The following is an 18,595-nucleotide window of genomic DNA, read 5'->3' on the forward strand; positions in this document are numbered from 1 at the left end:
TAGCTAATAGGACTTTGATGGTGTTAGAAATAGGAAATTAGTTGACTCTTTCTATAGGTCTGAGCCTTTAATCTACCTTTGCTTTAGAAGGCAGATGGGATTTTACACTCATAAAGATGAGAAAGAACAAAAAAGGGGGTTCACTGAAGAAAACAACCAACATATGGCTGTTATCTCTGCTTCAGACGTGCAGGGCCTTTTTACAGGCTTTTAAACACCCACCTGTAAATCAGAATAAGTGCATCACATGTTATACATTAAAGTAATTAATGCAGTATGTTCATATATTCTGAACTCTCACACCGTTAATCAATACAGTAACACAGACTCAGTAGACTTGCTTTCTTTTTAGGATTTAGGATTCTGAGATTGTTTTGATCATGACTTAGCACTCTAACGTGGCTTATTTTCATTGGACACATAGCAAATATGAAAATATGCTGTAACATAATACACTTGTGATCAGAATTGCTTTTTCTAATTCATCTGTACTGTATAAAGCCAGCTATACAGTATACCTAACCATCAAGTATGTAATGCACCAAATGGTAGATTACATTCTAAATAAATGTTGAATGCTTTGCTAACCTCTCTCATCCTCTCCCTGTGTGCAGTACCCAACTGCTGTTGAATACGGTGATTTATATGATTATTATGAGGGAGCGACCCCCGCAGCGACAGATGAATATTCTGAGCCGCAGGTAAATGCAGGAAATGTGTGATGTGTTTGTTATGTCAATCATGAGGTGGCCACACCCCCTTTCCTTATCCTATTTGCAATACATTACATGGGCAAAAGTCAAGTTGTTCCACAGCGGTTTCTTGGTGGCGTCCTGTGATGCTGACAAGTCATCGAGCACTTTGGTACACCCTATACTACTGGAAATGTTTGTTTAAGGAGATTATATGGCTGTACGCTTGAGTTTAAGCACCTGTTAGTTAGCTTAAATAGCCAGACCCATAAATTACTGTAGCAGTTCACATAAGTTTACCCATGTGTGTCTGTCCATGTTTTTACTGGAACCTGTAAACTCAATGTCTAGTGTCTTTACTGGGTTTAATACTAAATTAAAAAAAATAATGCAATATGTGAACTTTAAGAGTCAAAAGGGTGCTTTTTTAGGTTATTTAGTTAAGTTTTAGGATAACCGTTCTTTGAAGCAAGCCTGAAATCTGCTCAGTTATGGTATCAAAACAACATTTTTGACTACTCAAACCTGATGAATATGTACTTTTCTGATATATATCCCTTATTTACGCTACAGTTCAAAGGTTTGGGGTCGGTGATATGCTTTAATGTTTTTGAAAGAAGTCTCTTATGCACACCAAGGCTGCATTTACTTGATCAACAATACAGTAAAAACAGTAATATTGTATAATTTAAAATAACTCCTTTCTATTTTAATATTTTTTAAAGTGTAATTTATTTCTGTGATGGAAAAGCTGGAAAAGAAGTCCTCAGTGGTGCATGATCCATCAGAAATCATTCAAATATGCCGTTTTGTGCTCAAGAAACTTCTTATTATTATCAATTTTGAAAACAGCCTAATATTTTTGTGCAAATCATGATATATTTTCTTCAGTATTCTGTGATAAATATAATTTTTTTTGTAACAATATCACTCTAATGTCACTTTTGATCAATTCAATGTGTAAAATTACATATAAAAACATTTGCATTTTGATTTTTTTGGTCAATTTTAATTATCAGGATTCTTTGATGAACTTAAAGTTCAAAAGAACAGCATTTATTTGAAATATATATTTTTAAAGCATGTAAAAGCCACTTTTGATCAAATAAATACATCCTTGCTGAATATTATTTTCTTTCAAAAAATAATAATAATCGTACTGACCCCAAACTTTTGACCGGTAGTGTATACCAAGTTTTCCTGAAGCTGTGAGTCACATTTGAAGAATAACAACTGTATCTTCTTTACCTTCTAACATGGATGCCATGATGTGTTGTGTCTTCTTCCCTTCACCATAACCTTTTTCCAGAGAGTGAAACGTAGTGTCTCCGTGAAAACGAAGAGGACGAGAAAGTCCCCTAAGTCTTTTTCCAAACCCTATAAGTACCAGGAGCAAAAACAGGCTAAAAAGTTACCCGCTAAGAAGAAGAGATATGGATACCTGCCACCGCAACCAAGAAAAGCCATTCTAGGGGTAACAGTACAAGTGTAGTTCGTGTCAGAACCCATCAAGATCTCTCTTTCAGTGAGGGAAATCTCTGATGATAGTCTGAGCGTGCCGTCCGTCCCTTTTCCAGTCGCTATCCTTGCGGATCCAGCCTGTGACGCTCGTGGAACTGCTTGAACTGTGTTAATTCCTCCTTTCTTATCTTCTTCCTCTTTTTTTCTCACTTTGAAACTGCTATAGCTTAACAATGTAGATGGGGAGTACTATACAGACAGTGAACTTGACTACGGAACAGTAGATGCTTCCAAAACTCGGTCTCCTGTCGCAACCACTGGACCAAACCAGGTAATCATTCCATTATATACTTTGACAGTAGGGGTGAGGGTCTCTAAAATGTGGGACAGAAAGAGGAAAATCCCAGGCACACGTTTTATAAGGAAGTATTTGATTGAAATGACAAAGACAAAACAATTCATGGCAATTGTTTTTGTGTTTTGTGTTTGTCACTGCAAGGGAACTGTTTCATCCAACAACATAAAAGCTGATATTCGCCATAAAACCGCCAAGTTCTAAATTTAGCCAATCCACTTCCTGTCATGTCTGAAACGTTGGACATGTCTAGAATATCAAGTATGTTTCTCAGTGGATTGACTTTTAGTTGGTTTTCAGCTTTCTGTTGTGGATGTCAATGATGTTTAAGGCTGGATTCAAGAAAAAACAGCATTGTATGAATGATCAACCATCCCATCTAAATCGAACGCAGTGATATCTATTTTTGTCTTAGAATTGATTGCTAAAATTTTGACGGGTTGCCGATTTTCTAGCCCTGAATAGCATTGAGAAGATGGCACATCCCATTCAAAACAGTTCCCTCAGTAAGTGACCCAAAGAGGGCTGATGTTGAGGCGTCCACATGCTAATATGTGGATCTGTCATGAAGTAACATCATAGCATTAGTCCCTGTTGTAGTCTGGTTGAATAGTTCTGGCACTATTAGCAGAACTATATTTAACAGAATCGAGCTTTTCACAGCCATTTAGATGAACGTACATACATATGTTTATCTTTGATATTGCATATCTTATAAGCGTGAGTGTGTTTCTCAAATAAAAAGCAGTAAGATATTGTCCCATGTGCTAAGTATATTTTTGGGACAAATAAAAACAGGTGTTTCTTGGCTGTTGTAATCAAATGCAGATTTCAGAGACACACTTTTAGTTGATATGATATGTTTGTTTAAATATGATCTTTTCCTGCATTTGATCACACAACTAACATTCATAAACACTGCAGTGCGATTTATTTCTGTTTTCTTTTTTCACCTCTAAACATAATTCCATTTTACCATTATGTTTATTGTGGACAAAAGACAGGAATATCCTAAAGTCTGTCATAGACTTGTATGTGTGGTTAAATTAGTAAATATAATAATGTTTTTATATATAAATATATAATTAACACTTCTTTCTCTCGGCTAATAACACAAAATTTAAACATGCACGTTACTGATTATCTCTGTCCATTACTGTAATTTATGCAATTTGTCATTTACACATCCACAGTTATTTTATGTCATAAATTCTCATCAATTAATCAAAATCCTTTTATGCAATCCAAATAATCCCAAATATTTACATTGAATGGGACAAAGAATGTAACCCCAGCTAATGTTCGTTTAAAGTTAATCTGGTCTTTAATAATGTTCTCAAAACGCTAACACAAAAATATGATGTATTTGTCGTTCATGGAACTTCATGAAATCTTTTAGTTGGATGTTCGTCTAACATTTTTTAAATGTGGCTACTTGTTTAAGAATGTTGAGAGAACATTCAAAAGTAACAATCCCATAATGTTTGGAAATGATCAAATGGAATGTTCCATTAACATTTGCATAACCAAGAAAAAATATTTTTAAAACATTTTGAACGTTCAGAGAACATTCAGAACTTAAAGTTAGCAAAACGTTCTTAAAAACATATTTCCTTTAGCTGGGACCTTGTTGCTGCCAAAAATTGATGTGATATTCTTAGTAAATATCTCTCATGCAATTAATTTTGCTTTTGCTTTGCATACAGTAGTAGATTAGATACAGTAGTATTTGCTTTAACTGCTTAAACTAACATCCATCTTCCCTCGAACTCCCTTCCCCTCGCCCCGGCCGCATTGCTTGGGTATAATAAGGCTGTGGAAGAGGAAGTTTTCGGTGACTATGTCACTGAGACGTCCCAGGCTGGTCTGGATGCGACCGCTGTCCCGGAGGCCGTGCTGCCCAGCGGCACCGCCGACCCCGTCGGAGTGGACGAGTATGACTTTAAGGAGTATGATCTTAAGGAATATGATGTGACTGGGATTGACAAAAATCAGTATGAGTACGGAGCGTATGATGAGTTTGGCAATGCGGCTCCGAACCCCACGTCCACTTATGAGGACAGTTTTGGGCCAGGGGTCGCCGCCGAAACCGACATCGCTGAAACAGAAGTGACGTCGGACGTAAGTATTCCCCTCCCCCAAAACGAGGGCGTCATCCTGCAATCGGGAGTGTTGGATGTGGGAATCTAGCATGCATTGTTGGCTTTGTAGTGCACCATTTTGCATGGGGTCCGTCCATTTTTCTGTTCAGTGCGTTTGTTTATACTCACTTCTGTCCACTGGATGTTATTAGCATGTTTTGAAGCACACAGACCACTGCACTTTTTCCTCTTGTCTGTATTAGTTTCGTATTATAGATCACATTGATTCGCAGATCACATATTCACACTTTCATACCTGAGACCCATGGAGCTGCTGTAGATTAATCTCCCTGACTGTCAGCACCTCATCTCCCATATTGCCCCAGGACACAACAATTACCCCATACCACAGACCCAGCTGTCTGCTCAGACACACCCTTCTCCTAAAGAAGCTCATACTCCCCCTCCGTCAAACACACCAGTACCTGTATCTTACAGGACACATGAGCAAAGGTTTCATGGCATTAGATCCTGCCCTTAACAATGCTGGTTACACACTTCCCTTGTGGTTAATCTCAGAGAGATTGTTATAGATTAATATAGCATCTTTCCTTTGTTAACTCTACCTCATACACTCTGCACTAGCACCAACCATAATAGTTTACCTCTATCTATCTATCTATCTATCTATCTATCTATCTATCTATCTATCTATCTATCTATCTATCTATCTATCTATCTATCTATCTATCTATCTATCTATCTATCTATCTATCTATCTATCTATCTATCTATCTATCTATCGTTCGTTCGTTCGTTCGTTCGTTCGTTCGTTCGTTCGTTCGTTCGTTCGTTTCGTTCTATCTTTCTATCTTTCTATCGTTTTATCTATTGTTCCATCGTTCTAACTGTCATATTTAACCTCTCATGTTTGTTTGCAGCTGGGTAGAGGTGCTGATCTGGGGCAGAAAGGAGAGAAGGGAGAGCCTGCAGTGATTGAGCCAGTGAGTGAGAGGGCAATTTTTGACTTTTTTTTTTTTTCAATCGCTTTGGCATATCTTTCAAAATATATATACATGTATTTATACAGTATTGCTGTAACTGCTGCTGTTTAGGGTTGTGATGTTCCTCCATGTTCTCCATATATATATAACTCCATATATAGATATGATTCCAAACTTGATTGGTTGATTAGCAAGATTGGGATTCCTATTTCATTACAATGGCAGGTCATTTGCCAGTTTTAGCAGACATTACAAACATTCCTTGTCAGATATTTATGGAATATACATGCATGTCTGACAGATTTTGATAGCTGAATGGATCATTTTGCATGTACACGATGAAAAAAAGCTGTGAAGACCTTTGACAGTTTCACTGAGAATCAACTCATCAGTTTTGAACAACAAGCCTGTGTGCATTTAGTTATTTTTCAAATTGTAGACAATTGTGTTTACTCTTTTGCTCACATCTTCCAAAACAGATGTGAACAAGAAACTAATTGTTTAGAGATCTGAACTTATTGTTTTGAGAGACAGAAATCTAATTCGAGAAATGAGCCAAAGTGAATGAATATTCATTTATTAATTTGATGTTGCAATCAGTTTTTGATTGTAATTCAGATTGTGTTGTCTGATTCATAGGGAATGCTGATTGAGGGACCTTCTGGGCCACCTGGGCCTGCAGTAAGTTACTTGCATTTTAATTTTAATTTTTTTCCTGCATCAGTTATAATATGAAATATTCAACCGATGTGTTCTAGCGAGTTTTCTGAACAGCAAATGGTCTAAAATCTTTGGTAATTGGGTTCTCATTGTGATCAGATCTGTCTGTTTATTTATTTTTTTAGGGTCTTCCGGGCCCTCCAGGTTTACACGGCCCCCCTGGTTCGGCTGGAGATTCTGGTGACAGGGTAAGAATCTGTTCCAGTCTCCGAATCCAGGCTATGTTTACATACGATGATCACAGTTATTTTCAGGATTTGAACAAGGCTTAGTTAACGTTTAGGTCTCCAACTTTTTCTATCATATTTTCGCTTTTGTTTTACAGAAATTGAATTAGTCTTTGACAAGAATTGAGGCACTGATGAAGTGACCAAAGAAGCATCTCAAATGAAATCAAATGAAGAGAGAAAAGCTTAATCCTGATAGGGGTTAAAAAGGCTTAGAAAAACAGTCTTTCTGTAGTAAACCGCAAAGACCTCTTGTGTCAGTAAACAGTACATAATGCTAATTTATTCTGAACGGGGTCATGGCAGATTCCTGACCCTAAGGGCACATTTACACCCTCTCTGACATTTAGATTTCAGATGTGAAACTCTGAGCTGCTTTTTTAGAAACACAAATCAGAGCAAGACAGTAGTGAATACAGTGAGCACATCGGAGTGAGTAGTCATAGCTCAGTGGGTAAATCGGGACAACATTTCTGATTAAAACTGACAAAAGTCAATATCTCTATGCAAAATACGTCCATTGCTCACAATCTTCTGTCTGAAACTGTTTCAACTTAAATGTCCAACCAGCTCCAAAGTCTGTCTGCCAGTCAGATGGTAGGTTTGTGTTTCGGTATTACACATCTACGTAAAAACACACTCTATTGAACAGCACACACACACGCACACACATACACAAGAATGCTAATGATGAATCTCACTTGCAGCAGAGTATACTTCAGTTGTAGACAGATACAGTTAGTAGTTTACAAGTAGCCTACAGAAAGGAAAGAGCAGTAAAATAGAGGATTTCTAAACAACTAAATGCATATCAATAAAATGTGGGACTGAAGTGAACATTATGTAGGTCTTGAGTACTTCCTGTTAAGATTTTGTCCATCATGCAAAAACAAACTAAGGGCCGGTTCACACAGAATGCGTTTTTGCTGTTAAAATCGTGAGATGCAGTTTGGTTACCCTGTGAATGTTGCCAAGTAAGACATGTTCCTGGATCAACATACTTTGTTGATAGTGGAACAACATTCCTGTCTGAAGTTTGAGTCCTAACCCTGTCCCTACCCATAAACTTAAACCTACCCGTAACTTAGGGAAATGATATGTGAATAACACTGATGTAGAAGCACTTAACCCTGGTTTTAAGCCTAAAATTAACTGTAAACTCGTTGCTGTAAACAAAGATGTTGATCCAGAAACATGTTGTACTTGGTGAAATCACTTACCGACACTGGTCAGAATGGAACAAAGTGTAAGTTCTAGATTGAATCTCGTTTTTAAAAATGTTTAGCTTCTTTTAACTTGAGCGCCGTGTTTTTAGAATGCTGTGTCATGCGCGAGACGCTACAAAATACTGCGAGCGCAGCGGTTAAAGACGTTCGTTCAGTGCTATTTAAATTGAAAAACAATGGATAAGTAAGTAAATTGGAAGGGAAAAGCACATTATGTGTGACAGAAATGACTTTTAATATCCTTTATTAGTGTTGTTCCAACATCTGCCCAAGCTAAACCTGTTGCAAAAGTAAAAGCCTTTCTTAATTTGTTGTAATTGGACGTTGTGGAGACAACATGGAACCATCTGGACGGGGATATAAAGTGTCATTTAGGCAAAAGTAATTGTTACACAGTGTGTGTCCCCTGTGCTCATGAGCTTGGAAATGAAACCAATCAGTATCTTTAAAATGGGCGACTTCACTTAAGGGTAATGGAAGTGAGAGGTCTCTCTCTCTCTATCGCTCTGTGATCTTCCTCCCTTTCTCATTCCTCTCTTGGCATTCTCTTACCTGGGTGTTGTCAAGTCAAGAAGTGTCAAGTTACTGATTTATCCTCTCTTTCCTTCTCTTCCTGCTTCCTCAGGGTCCTCCCGGCCGCGCTGGTCTTCCCGGAGCCGATGGCTTGCCAGGACCCCCTGGTACTATGCTGATGTTGCCAGTAAGACCTCGAAATCCACCAAAATCATGCATTCAGCAATAATTCATACATTATATATGAATATATGATTTTGTAGTAGTTTTTAAAAGGAATTAAAACCCCTCTAAATCTGAATTAAATATGAATATTTTCATAATTGAAAATCATTGAAATGGATAATGCTTCTTTTTTTATTTGAATGACTAACATTGTAGTATGAAGAGTTATAGGCTACGTAATGATACATAAATGCAAAAAATGACTGCATACTTTAGAACATATCGTTGTTTTCAAAATGTATTGAAAATCATCTTTATCCAAATTACATATTCATAATGTTGCTTTTCGTGTTTGATTGACTTAATATTTATAGTAAAGTATACAATTGAATTAAGTGTTATATGTAATGATGATAGGCTAAATTCCATCTAAATCCTTATTAAATATTCATAATATTTATTTTCGTATTGGTTTGCACAGTATAATATAATAAAGTATAAAATGTTATGATGAAATATGCTATTGCAATACATGAAAATAATGACTGCATACTTCACTTTAGATTTTTTCTTTTTTGATTTTAGTAATATTTTTATATTTCTATATGTTAGTTGTAGATTTTAAAATATTGAATACCATCTAAATTCTAATTAAATATTCATAATTTAGCTTCTCGTGTTTGATAACCTAGAATTTACAATATATTACAGTATAAAAAAAATTGATAATAAGGACACTTATACAGTATGAAAATAATGACCTCACTTTAAAACTTGTTGTTTACTATGAAAGTATTGAAAACCATCTAAATCCTAATGAAACATTCCTAATATTGTAGTAATATACTTAGTATTTACTGTGAAGTACATTGTAGTATGACGTTATAATGATGATGACAAAAAAAATGAAAATAATGACTGCATACTTTTAAAAATATTTTTGAGATTTTCGAATTTTTATATTTAATTTTTGATATGTTATAGTAGATTTTAAAATACTGAAAACCATCTAAATCCCAATTAAATATTCATAATTTAGCTTCTCGTATTTGATTAACCTAGAATTTACAATATATTACAGTATAAAATGTTATAGATAATAAGGACACATACGAAATAATGACAGCATACTTCACTTCTTTAGAGCATATTGTTTCACATTTTTCAAACGTATTGAAAATGCTACTTAATCCTAATTAAATATTCATAAAGTTGCTTTTCGTATTGGATTGTCTCAATATTTATAGTATATATGATGGTGTGAAATGTTTTTTCTAAATGAAAATCTGCTGGTGTTTGACAGTTCCGGTTTGGCGGAGATGGGGAAAAGGGTCCGGTGGTGTCGGCTCAGGAGGCCCAGGCTCAGGCCATTCTGTCCCAGGCCAGGGTGAGTACACGAGACCAGGGCCAGGCGAGCAGAATTAAAGGGCCAAATGGCCCCGGAGCTTCAGCCAGCTGTTTGCTAAGGGTGGAGAGGGGATTTGCTCCGGCCTTGTTTGCGCTAAAACAAGAGTGAAACGGAGCAGCACAGGCTGCTTTGACTCATGCGGAGACACTAGTTAAAAATACTAGCAAGGTTCACGACCCGCAGGAGGGCGACCCTGACAGGTGTTGCAGATTAGTGTGAGCGCTCAGATCTGTCCCTGACACATGCACATACGGCTCCACCTCCTCTGGGGAAAGAGAGTAGATGTTGGCCAGTCGTAGCACGGGATTGATGATTTTGGGGTGATTTTGATCTTTTTGGTTTGTGTCCGCAGCTCGCCATGAGAGGTCCATCAGGTCCAATGGGTCTCACTGGAAGATCTGGCCCCGTGGTGAGTTTCAATGACCTCATGACCTCTGCAAAAGTCTCACCCAATCAGCCTGCGAATGACCATTTGACTGACTGAAAATCTAAGCAATGCAATTTCATGTAATGATTTAAAGTTCATCACCACTAATGATACAGTATGCAAAACATCATCACTGTCCCATTCCTTGCACAGCCCTGCATCTCGAAACGAAAAGATATAATTTAAAAAAAAATCACAAATTAAGAAAGAAGATTTTTTCGTTTACTGTATGTATCAGCTTTAATGCACGTATCAACATTTTTTAAAGAAGTTAAATGTCAAGATTTTAATTGCAAAAAGAAGATTTCAAAATGTGTCTTTTAACTTAATCTGAAAAAGATTGGAACAATTATGTTTGAATACTTAATTGCAAAGAACTTTACATAAACACAAGTTTATAAATCAGCTTTTTTTCATGAAATGTGTCATTTTCTGTCTGTGTTTGCATTTCCTTCAGTCACTCGCCATAATTCTAACCTTGAAATCAGGATTAGGCATAAAATAATGACATATATGTGAAAATGGGCTGAGAAGTGAACAAATAGTTCTATCCTGGCTCAGAGAAAAATAGGTATCGTGTCTTTCAATGTATAATACAAGACTTCTTCACCTTGTCAAAAGCAGAAACGCAATGAAATGCACATCATATTTTTTGAGAAAGCGTGACGTGCTAGAGCGAAACAAATATTGGATTTCATTCAGCAAGTATGATATATAATTTGTACAACTCGGATCATCCCACTAAGTGGGACAATGTGCTTGAGCTCCAATATTAGCACAACATCTTTTCTTTTACTACTTATTCAATGAGTCGAGAGGACAGGTAACCAGATTAATGAACTGTCTGACCTGTTGAAACACGATGGGCCAGTCAACTCAAGCCTAACCACTTCAGGCGAGAAATGATCCTGCTCAGATAGAACAAAACTAATGACAAAAAAAGTCAAATAAGCATGAAAACCACAGTCATGTCATGTCATACGTATCCTGCATTGACTGAGACTTTGAAATCACAAGAACTGTTTAATGGCTAGTTGCGAATCCTCAGATGTGTCGTTTGAAAAGCAGACAAATGAGAATCTTTGAGGTTTCCAAATGATACCCTATGGTAGGGTACAATTTTAGAAATAAACTCTTAAATTATATTTTAAATTAGCTAGAGAGAGAAAACTAGGACTGTCTGTCTTGGATAGCTGCTATTTTGAAATCATCAGTTTCTTAGATGCATGTGGTGCGGTGCTAAAAAAAGCACAGCAGAAGTACTATTTTAACTTCTGTACTTTTATTCTGGGCTTTTTTTTATGGAGTGCAGGACAATCTGGAGTTGTATATGCTGTGAAAGATTGCCACCTGCTGTTTGGTTGTATATACTGCAGGCATTTCAATCTTTCTGTAACTGTGTTCAGATGTGTTGTGTTGGTTTGGTCTAGTGTTGGTCTAATGCATCTCTCTAATGTCAAACACATTCAGGGTCTTCCAGGTCCTTCTGGACTGAAGGGAGAGGGTGGAGACCCTGGTCCTCAGGTAAGACACACCACCCATCATCATACAGCCCATAACTACAGAAATATTTACCTAAATAAACATATATCTTTCCACCATAGGGTCCAAGGGGCATCCAAGGCCCACCAGGGCAAATGGGAAAATCTGGCAAGAGAGTGAGAGATTTCTCTTTATCTTTCACACGCACACATATACATTTCTTGAATAAGCTATTTTTTAGTTAGTGTATAGATACATTATGGTTCCAGTATATAATCTCTGATCTCTGTGACAGGGACGTGCTGGATCCGACGGGGCCCGTGGGATGCCTGGAGAATCTGGATCTAAGGTACAAGAAATATTCTCACCCACATATATGCCATATATGCTATTACAGACAGTATTGTGCCGTTATACAGTATATATTATATTGCTTGACTGTTTTACCTGGTCTTCTTCACAGGGCGACAGAGGTTTTGATGGGCTTCCGGGTCTGCCCGGTGAAAAGGGACACAGGGTGAGTATGAACACACACAGAACAATTCAATAGACAAATACAGTAAAATCAGAGTAAATTATCATGTGTAGAGGGGGTTGTAAAAAGCAGACGAAGAGGTTCACGACAATTGTCCAGCTTATGCTAATTTCTATATTACCTCCTCTTTTGTGCAACTCCTTTAAGATTTAAAAAAAGAAAGTGTGGTAACTTTGTATATTGTGTTAAAATAAAATCAGGAAAAAAAAATTATACAATATGCCACAAACAGTTAGTTTCTTCATATTGCATTATCTTAGGCTTTGATTGAGCTATGGGCTTAAAGACATTAATTCATAAGCTGAATTCTGAATTATTATATTGCCCAATTCGTTTAACTCCCTTTTTTTTTTATTTTTATTTTTTTATTTCCCATCTATCCCCACTATCATTTTTCTAACTTGCTTCCAAACAGGCATATAAAACAGCTTATTTTTATCAAAGTATTTTTGCGGATTATTACCATAATGCTATTGATTAGCATTTTTATATTGCGCTAAATTTACATTAGCTAAATTTGATATTTCTTTGCAATAAATGCCATGTACCAACGAAAAGTAACAATAATAAAAGGTACATAAAATATACATAATTCAATAATTCATCATTATTTTGGTGCATAAAATCTAATTCAGTAATAAGCACCAACAAACAAAAATGTGTTAAAATGCTTATTTTCACCTTTTTATAAATATATGGTACTGAGAAGACGTAGAAAGAGTCTTCTACTTAGGAAACCCTACAGTGGGGTATTTCCATCCTGTTCCCATCTCAACAAAGGTAATAATTATAGGGACCCAAAATGGCTCCCTAGATCACTTGCAAGCAAAGGTGAAAAGATTCTATATTAAGTTAGATGTAATAAAGTTTGATGTCTCTTTATGACAGGGTGAGAATGGTCCTCCTGGTCCCCATGGACCTACCGGAGAAGACGGACCAAGAGTAAGTGCTTTTCTGAATCTCCTGAAGAACAAAAACAACCATTTCCGTCATTTCACTGGTTCAGCCGTTATAACCATATTCACTTCTTTCTCTTTTCAGGGAGAAGATGGAGAGATTGGACCAAGAGGACTTGCTGGTGAGAGCGTAAGTGTGTCCTTTTTTTTAGAAGAAGAAGAAGAACTGTATTATTTGTAGTCTGCCACCAGGGGGCAGAGACACCCACCCATCAGCCTATTATGATTCCTATTAAAATTCAGATGAGAATACTTGCCCTTTTAAATCAGGACCTTTTATATCTCTTTTTATCTCAGGGGCCGCGAGGTCTGCTCGGCCCTCGAGGCCCTCCTGGACCTCCTGGACAACCTGTAAGTGAACTTTAAATGTATAATCTTGTGGATCTCATGCTGATTGCTCGCTTCTAATCTTTCACAATTGATTTCTGCAGGGCATTGCTGGTGTTGATGGTCCACATGGTCCCAAAGGAAACATGGTAAGAGACATGGATCTTATAAACCTGGCATTTTGTAAGATAAAATCAGAGTAGCATGCTGATAATATTGAGTAAATCTCTGTGGGTTTTGAATGTGTTGTGGCCTTGTTGAATCTATAGGCCGAAAACAGACTACTGTGAAGCTTAAATCGCATTACTTACTGCCACAGTAACAACGCTGGTGGATGAATAAACATTGTGTAACAAAATGGCTCCATCAAATCCGAAACATCTTCTGTTTTTCAGAAACCAAATTATGACTAATGAAAACAGCTAATTCAGGATAAATGCTAAGTCAAGACCCCTCAGATATATTGAAGAGCTTTTTTGCAGAACTTAAACTGATATGCCATGAAAAAGAAGCTACTCGTATGGCAGTCAATCTTGTACAGTAACTAAACACACTTTAAAACTTCGGGTGAATGTACTGTCAAATATGAGAATAGTTGAATCATATAATGTAGTAGACCTACTCGCATTCTCCCAGCTAACCATAAGGGAGCTATAAGCAAAAATTCTTCCAGTAATGTTCGGTCAAAGTTATTTGGTCTAATGTTCTCAAAATGTTAGCACAAAACTAGACGTAACATTCAGAGGACTTTCAGAAATAATATTTTAGAACTTAATGGGAATGTTAGCAAAATGTTCTTAAAACATATCCTATTTGTTAGCTGGCCTCAAGCTTACATGGTATAATGGCCTGCCGCCTTTAATTGTCAGCATCGTGTTCACCATCACGTGTTTTAGCATCATATTTGCATTAGCAAATAAAGCTCGCATGTCAACACACACAGTTGATGCAAAGCATCTTTTTCTGTTGAACAGGGACCCCAGGGAGAGCCGGGCCCTCCTGGACAGCAGGGAATCCCAGGAACACAGGTGAGTACAAACACACACTTCAGACACACAACCTCGCAGGTTTTACTAGGATTGAGTATTGAGTATTGATTGAGAATTTAGCAAGATCCAGTTTGGTTGATTTTGTATCATTGCAATTTTATTTGTTATTTTGTTCCCAAGGTCCTGGAAATGTCACCAAAATTTTAAAGGTCATGAAAAAGTCATGGGGATTTCTTTTTTTTCTTCTAAATTATATCTTAGGTGCAATCCCTCTAATATTTTAATATTTTGGAAAGAAAGTATTGTCTTATGTGTTAAATTAAAATAAAAACAGTGAAGTAAAAGTGAAACAATAATATAGTATTAGTATATAGAAATATATATTATACAGTATATTAAAATAAATATATTACATTAAATCTTTATTTATACACTAAATTACATATATTAATTGTCACACAAACATGCTAGTTTCGTCATATTTCATTCTCTCTACATTTAAAAAATTTGGGGTAGAACCAATTACAAAGAAACAGTAAGTAACACTGAATTAAACCTGAAATTTTGAAGTGGAAAATGCAACTCTAGCGATCTGTTTTATTTATAATTTTAAAAAATTTTATAATTTTTTTTTTTTTTTTTTTTTTTTTTTTGCAGTATACCATATCTTTGATTTTCTTCTCAATTATGGGCTGAGTTCTGAATTATTATTCAGCCCAATTCATGAATTTTTTTTTTTTTTTTTTTTCTCATCCCCACCAATCTTACTTCCGAACGGCTTTGTCGCACTGAATCTCACAGGGCACGATGAAATGATCTGAAATATTTCTGTAAGCCTCTGCTGGGCCCAGAGGAAGTGGGCAGCTGAAAGCGTCTCATTCATAACGCCCCACCTGCAGCGGTCCAATCAGAGCGGGGAGATCAAATTTCCCCGGAGTGAACTCCTGGACAGCACACACACTCTTACATTCACAAATACACAGAATCAGACACTGTAAACACACACATAGTAATCGCGTGTGTACGCACACACTCTTCAAGCACAACTGTGCAAACACGAATGACCCTGCCAACACACACACAGGGACAATACAATACGTCTATTATTGGGTGTAAGTCATCAGGAAAGACTCCTCTGTACCACACACCTATCCCCCCCCCCCCCCCCCCCCCAACACCCACCCCGTTGCCATGGCAACAAAGCTTGATGTTTGCTGTCTGTTTTCTGTTGTACAGGGTCTTCCAGGTCCACAAGGCCCTATCGGACCGCCTGGGGAAAAAGTACGTTTTCTGTAGTTTTTCATGCATATAATTCTCAAGAGAAAAAATGAGAGCAAAAAGAAAGATTATCTAACATATCATGGTGATATAAAGCTTTAGATAATATTGTTGGTTCTTTATTACTTATCCCTTATATATATATATATATATATATATATATATATATATTTTTTTTTGCTCCTTTGCTTTGGATAAATGAATAAATGCAAATGTTAAATGGAGTTTCAGAGCAGGATAGATCATACATCATTGGAACATGCATTTATTTCTGTAGCATTCATTTTCGAGCGTACTTCCTTTTTCATAAGACGGATGGATCACGATTCAGTGCATGTTTTTTCCTGTAGGGCATCTGTGGTCTTAGAAATCCTTCTTAATCCAATGGAAGCTCTTTTTCTCTGTCTCTTCATACAGGGTCCTCATGGAAGGTCTGGTTTGCCTGGATTGCCCGGCGCTGATGGACCTCCTGTAAGTATCAGTGATACGAATACACTAAGTGATTCATGTCTACTAAACTACTGATAGGTGATGATTGAAATACATTTCACAGTATCATTATAATGATTTAGACTGTTGTCTAAAAATTGGACAAAGACCTCAACTGATTCTTTATCTTTATACACATTTTGCATACCAAACATGCTCTATATTATTGATATCATAGAAGCATCGTCAATGTTGGGGAAAGTTACTTTAAAAGTGATGTGCTACAATATTGCATTACTTCCTTAAAAAGTATAATTATGTTACTTGTTATGGAAAGTAATGTTACGTTACATTTGTGTTACTTTTTCTCACCTGGGCTAGGCTTGCTTGTTTGTTTTGTAATAATACACATAAAAAGTTACATTTTTGGGCAAATGTAAAGACCCTTTTACACCCAAAGTGAAATGAATAAGACTCTGGCTGATGGAAATGCATATTCACTCCTGTACAGTAGAGGGCGCTGCTCAAACAAACCTTTCAGCTGTGCTGTCATTCTAGATTTCTGAAGAATAAGACACTGGAAAGAAAGTTCAACACTCATTTAATTTTGAGGAATTCTGAATCTGTTTTTGCAGCGAAATGAGTAATTGCATGATTACATTTAGTCTATATTACAATAACCATCATGTTCACACAGCGCACACAACGCCTCTGCACTTACTCCTGTCAGTCAATAAATGGGAAAACAAAGTATTCAGTTCTCAGTAGTAACTCAAATATTTTTTTTGTAAATTTGAAAGTAATGCATCACTTTACTAGTTACTTATACAAAGTTATCTGATTATGTAACTTGCATTACTTGTAAAGCGTTATCTCCAAAACTGAACTTCATAGCAGAGAAAATGTGTTTTGTGACTCAAAACTAAATTTTTAGATAGCAATCTTTGAGAACTACTAGACACTAAACAGTCGGTTATGTCTCTCTGTCACTTTATAATAAATATATGTCTTTATTCTACAGGGACATCCTGGTAAAGAAGGCCCACCTGGAGAGAAAGGCGCTTTGGTAAGCTAACACATTTTTTGGGAGTATTTACATTATGTCTTGATCAATTGGATTTTCAATTGGAATCTTTTTTTATTATCAGTTTATGATCAGTTAGCTATCAGACCAGTAAAACTGCAAAAGTGAACAAATAATATTATTTTGATAGTTATTTGCTAACTGCCTTTTTTATACATTATACATTTAGTCTCAATTAGGAAGTTTGAATGTTTAATTAAATTTCAGATTAAGAAGTCCGTGTTTGAAAGTTTTTGATCTGTGTGTTTTGTGCTATAAACCTCTTGCAAGGTTACTTCAGCCATGGATTTTCATTCCTCGCCACACACATTTCATAATTTTTCAATGTTGTCATTTTCAGGGCCAGCCTGGTCCCCAGGGCCCCATCGGCTATCCTGGCCCTCGCGGTGTGAAGGTAAAGCAGTTTTTGTGTTTGATAGAGATTTATTGGTGTGCGATGAGTTTGTGTGCTTTGCTTGATCACATGCTATCGGTCTTATAGGGCGCTGACGGCGTTCGTGGTCTGAAGGGAGGCAAAGGAGAGAAGGTATGCATAAATCCACATCTTATCTAAAAGAAGATAGGGAAGGATTCTGCGTCATGCTTTACCTTCAGCTTGACGTTATAACTCGTATTAAGAATCACTGCAATGACATACTGGTCAGTAAATCTGCATAAAAAGAGTTCAATAGCTACTACACATTCTGTCCACTTAAACATCACATCACAAGTGCTGTTTAATCATGCAGAGAGAGTGTCATAACACTTATTCAAGACAAAAAAATCACTCCATCAACATTAAGTACATCCAGATCCACGCAAACCTCTTCTTTCCCTTTTTCAAAAACCATCGACTCATTTTGAAATTAATGCTAATCAGATTGCAGTCGTAAATGTTTGACAATGATACTCAATTGACTGTTGGGTTGCAGCACCATCATTACAAAACGGAGTGTGTCCATATCCACATAAATAAAGCATTAGTTGAGTTGACAATGCAGGTATTGTGGTCACAAAGTTGCATCTTGCAAATTAATGTGAAAGATTCAGAAGCTTAGTGACAAAAAAATGAGAATTCAATCATAAATCACCACCATAAATCATAATAATTAGCATACTTTTCTCCATATTCACAATATTGTTCCTTCCAGACTGAATACATGTAATTGATAGTGTTGCAGTACTGCTTTATTGTCAGCAGATGGAGGTCTAGCACAACTCCAAATAATTGATTGTTGTATTTATATGCAGAAGCTA

The 18,595-nt window shown here is 36.5% G+C and overlaps 1 protein-coding gene across 6 annotated transcripts in view; it reads left to right on the plus strand.

Annotated features, from left to right (window-relative positions):
- col11a1a (collagen, type XI, alpha 1a) overlaps positions 1-18,595 on the plus strand; it is a 73,005-nt gene that overhangs the window by 18,762 nt on the left and 35,648 nt on the right. For 2 of the 6 annotated variants that reach the window (XM_079602371.1, XM_079602372.1), the window contains exons 6-28: positions 615-701; positions 2,380-2,484; positions 4,321-4,629; positions 5,531-5,593; positions 6,233-6,274; positions 6,439-6,501; positions 8,392-8,466; positions 9,748-9,831; positions 10,205-10,261; positions 11,750-11,803; positions 11,884-11,937; positions 12,057-12,110; positions 12,225-12,278; positions 13,185-13,238; positions 13,338-13,382; positions 13,550-13,603; positions 13,684-13,728; positions 14,554-14,607; positions 15,805-15,849; positions 16,264-16,317; positions 17,297-17,341; positions 17,700-17,753; positions 17,841-17,885. In XM_079602371.1, coding sequence (XP_079458497.1) covers positions 615-701; positions 2,380-2,484; positions 4,321-4,629; positions 5,531-5,593; positions 6,233-6,274; positions 6,439-6,501; positions 8,392-8,466; positions 9,748-9,831; positions 10,205-10,261; positions 11,750-11,803; positions 11,884-11,937; positions 12,057-12,110; positions 12,225-12,278; positions 13,185-13,238; positions 13,338-13,382; positions 13,550-13,603; positions 13,684-13,728; positions 14,554-14,607; positions 15,805-15,849; positions 16,264-16,317; positions 17,297-17,341; positions 17,700-17,753; positions 17,841-17,885 — 1,596 coding nt within the window. Of the gene's footprint in view, positions 1-614; positions 702-2,001; positions 2,167-2,379; positions 2,485-4,320; positions 4,630-5,530; positions 5,594-6,232; positions 6,275-6,438; positions 6,502-8,391; positions 8,467-9,747; positions 9,832-10,204; positions 10,262-11,749; positions 11,804-11,883; positions 11,938-12,056; positions 12,111-12,224; positions 12,279-13,184; positions 13,239-13,337; positions 13,383-13,549; positions 13,604-13,683; positions 13,729-14,553; positions 14,608-15,804; positions 15,850-16,263; positions 16,318-17,296; positions 17,342-17,699; positions 17,754-17,840; positions 17,886-18,595 lie in introns of all 6 variants that reach the window. The other 4 variants (XM_079602374.1, XM_079602375.1, XM_079602373.1 and 1 more) reach the window with 4 other exon arrangements.

This window comes from Phoxinus phoxinus (genome assembly GCF_949152265.1).
Source record: "Phoxinus phoxinus genome assembly, chromosome: 24".
In the NCBI taxonomy this organism is placed as follows: domain Eukaryota; kingdom Metazoa; phylum Chordata; class Actinopteri; order Cypriniformes; family Leuciscidae; genus Phoxinus; species Phoxinus phoxinus.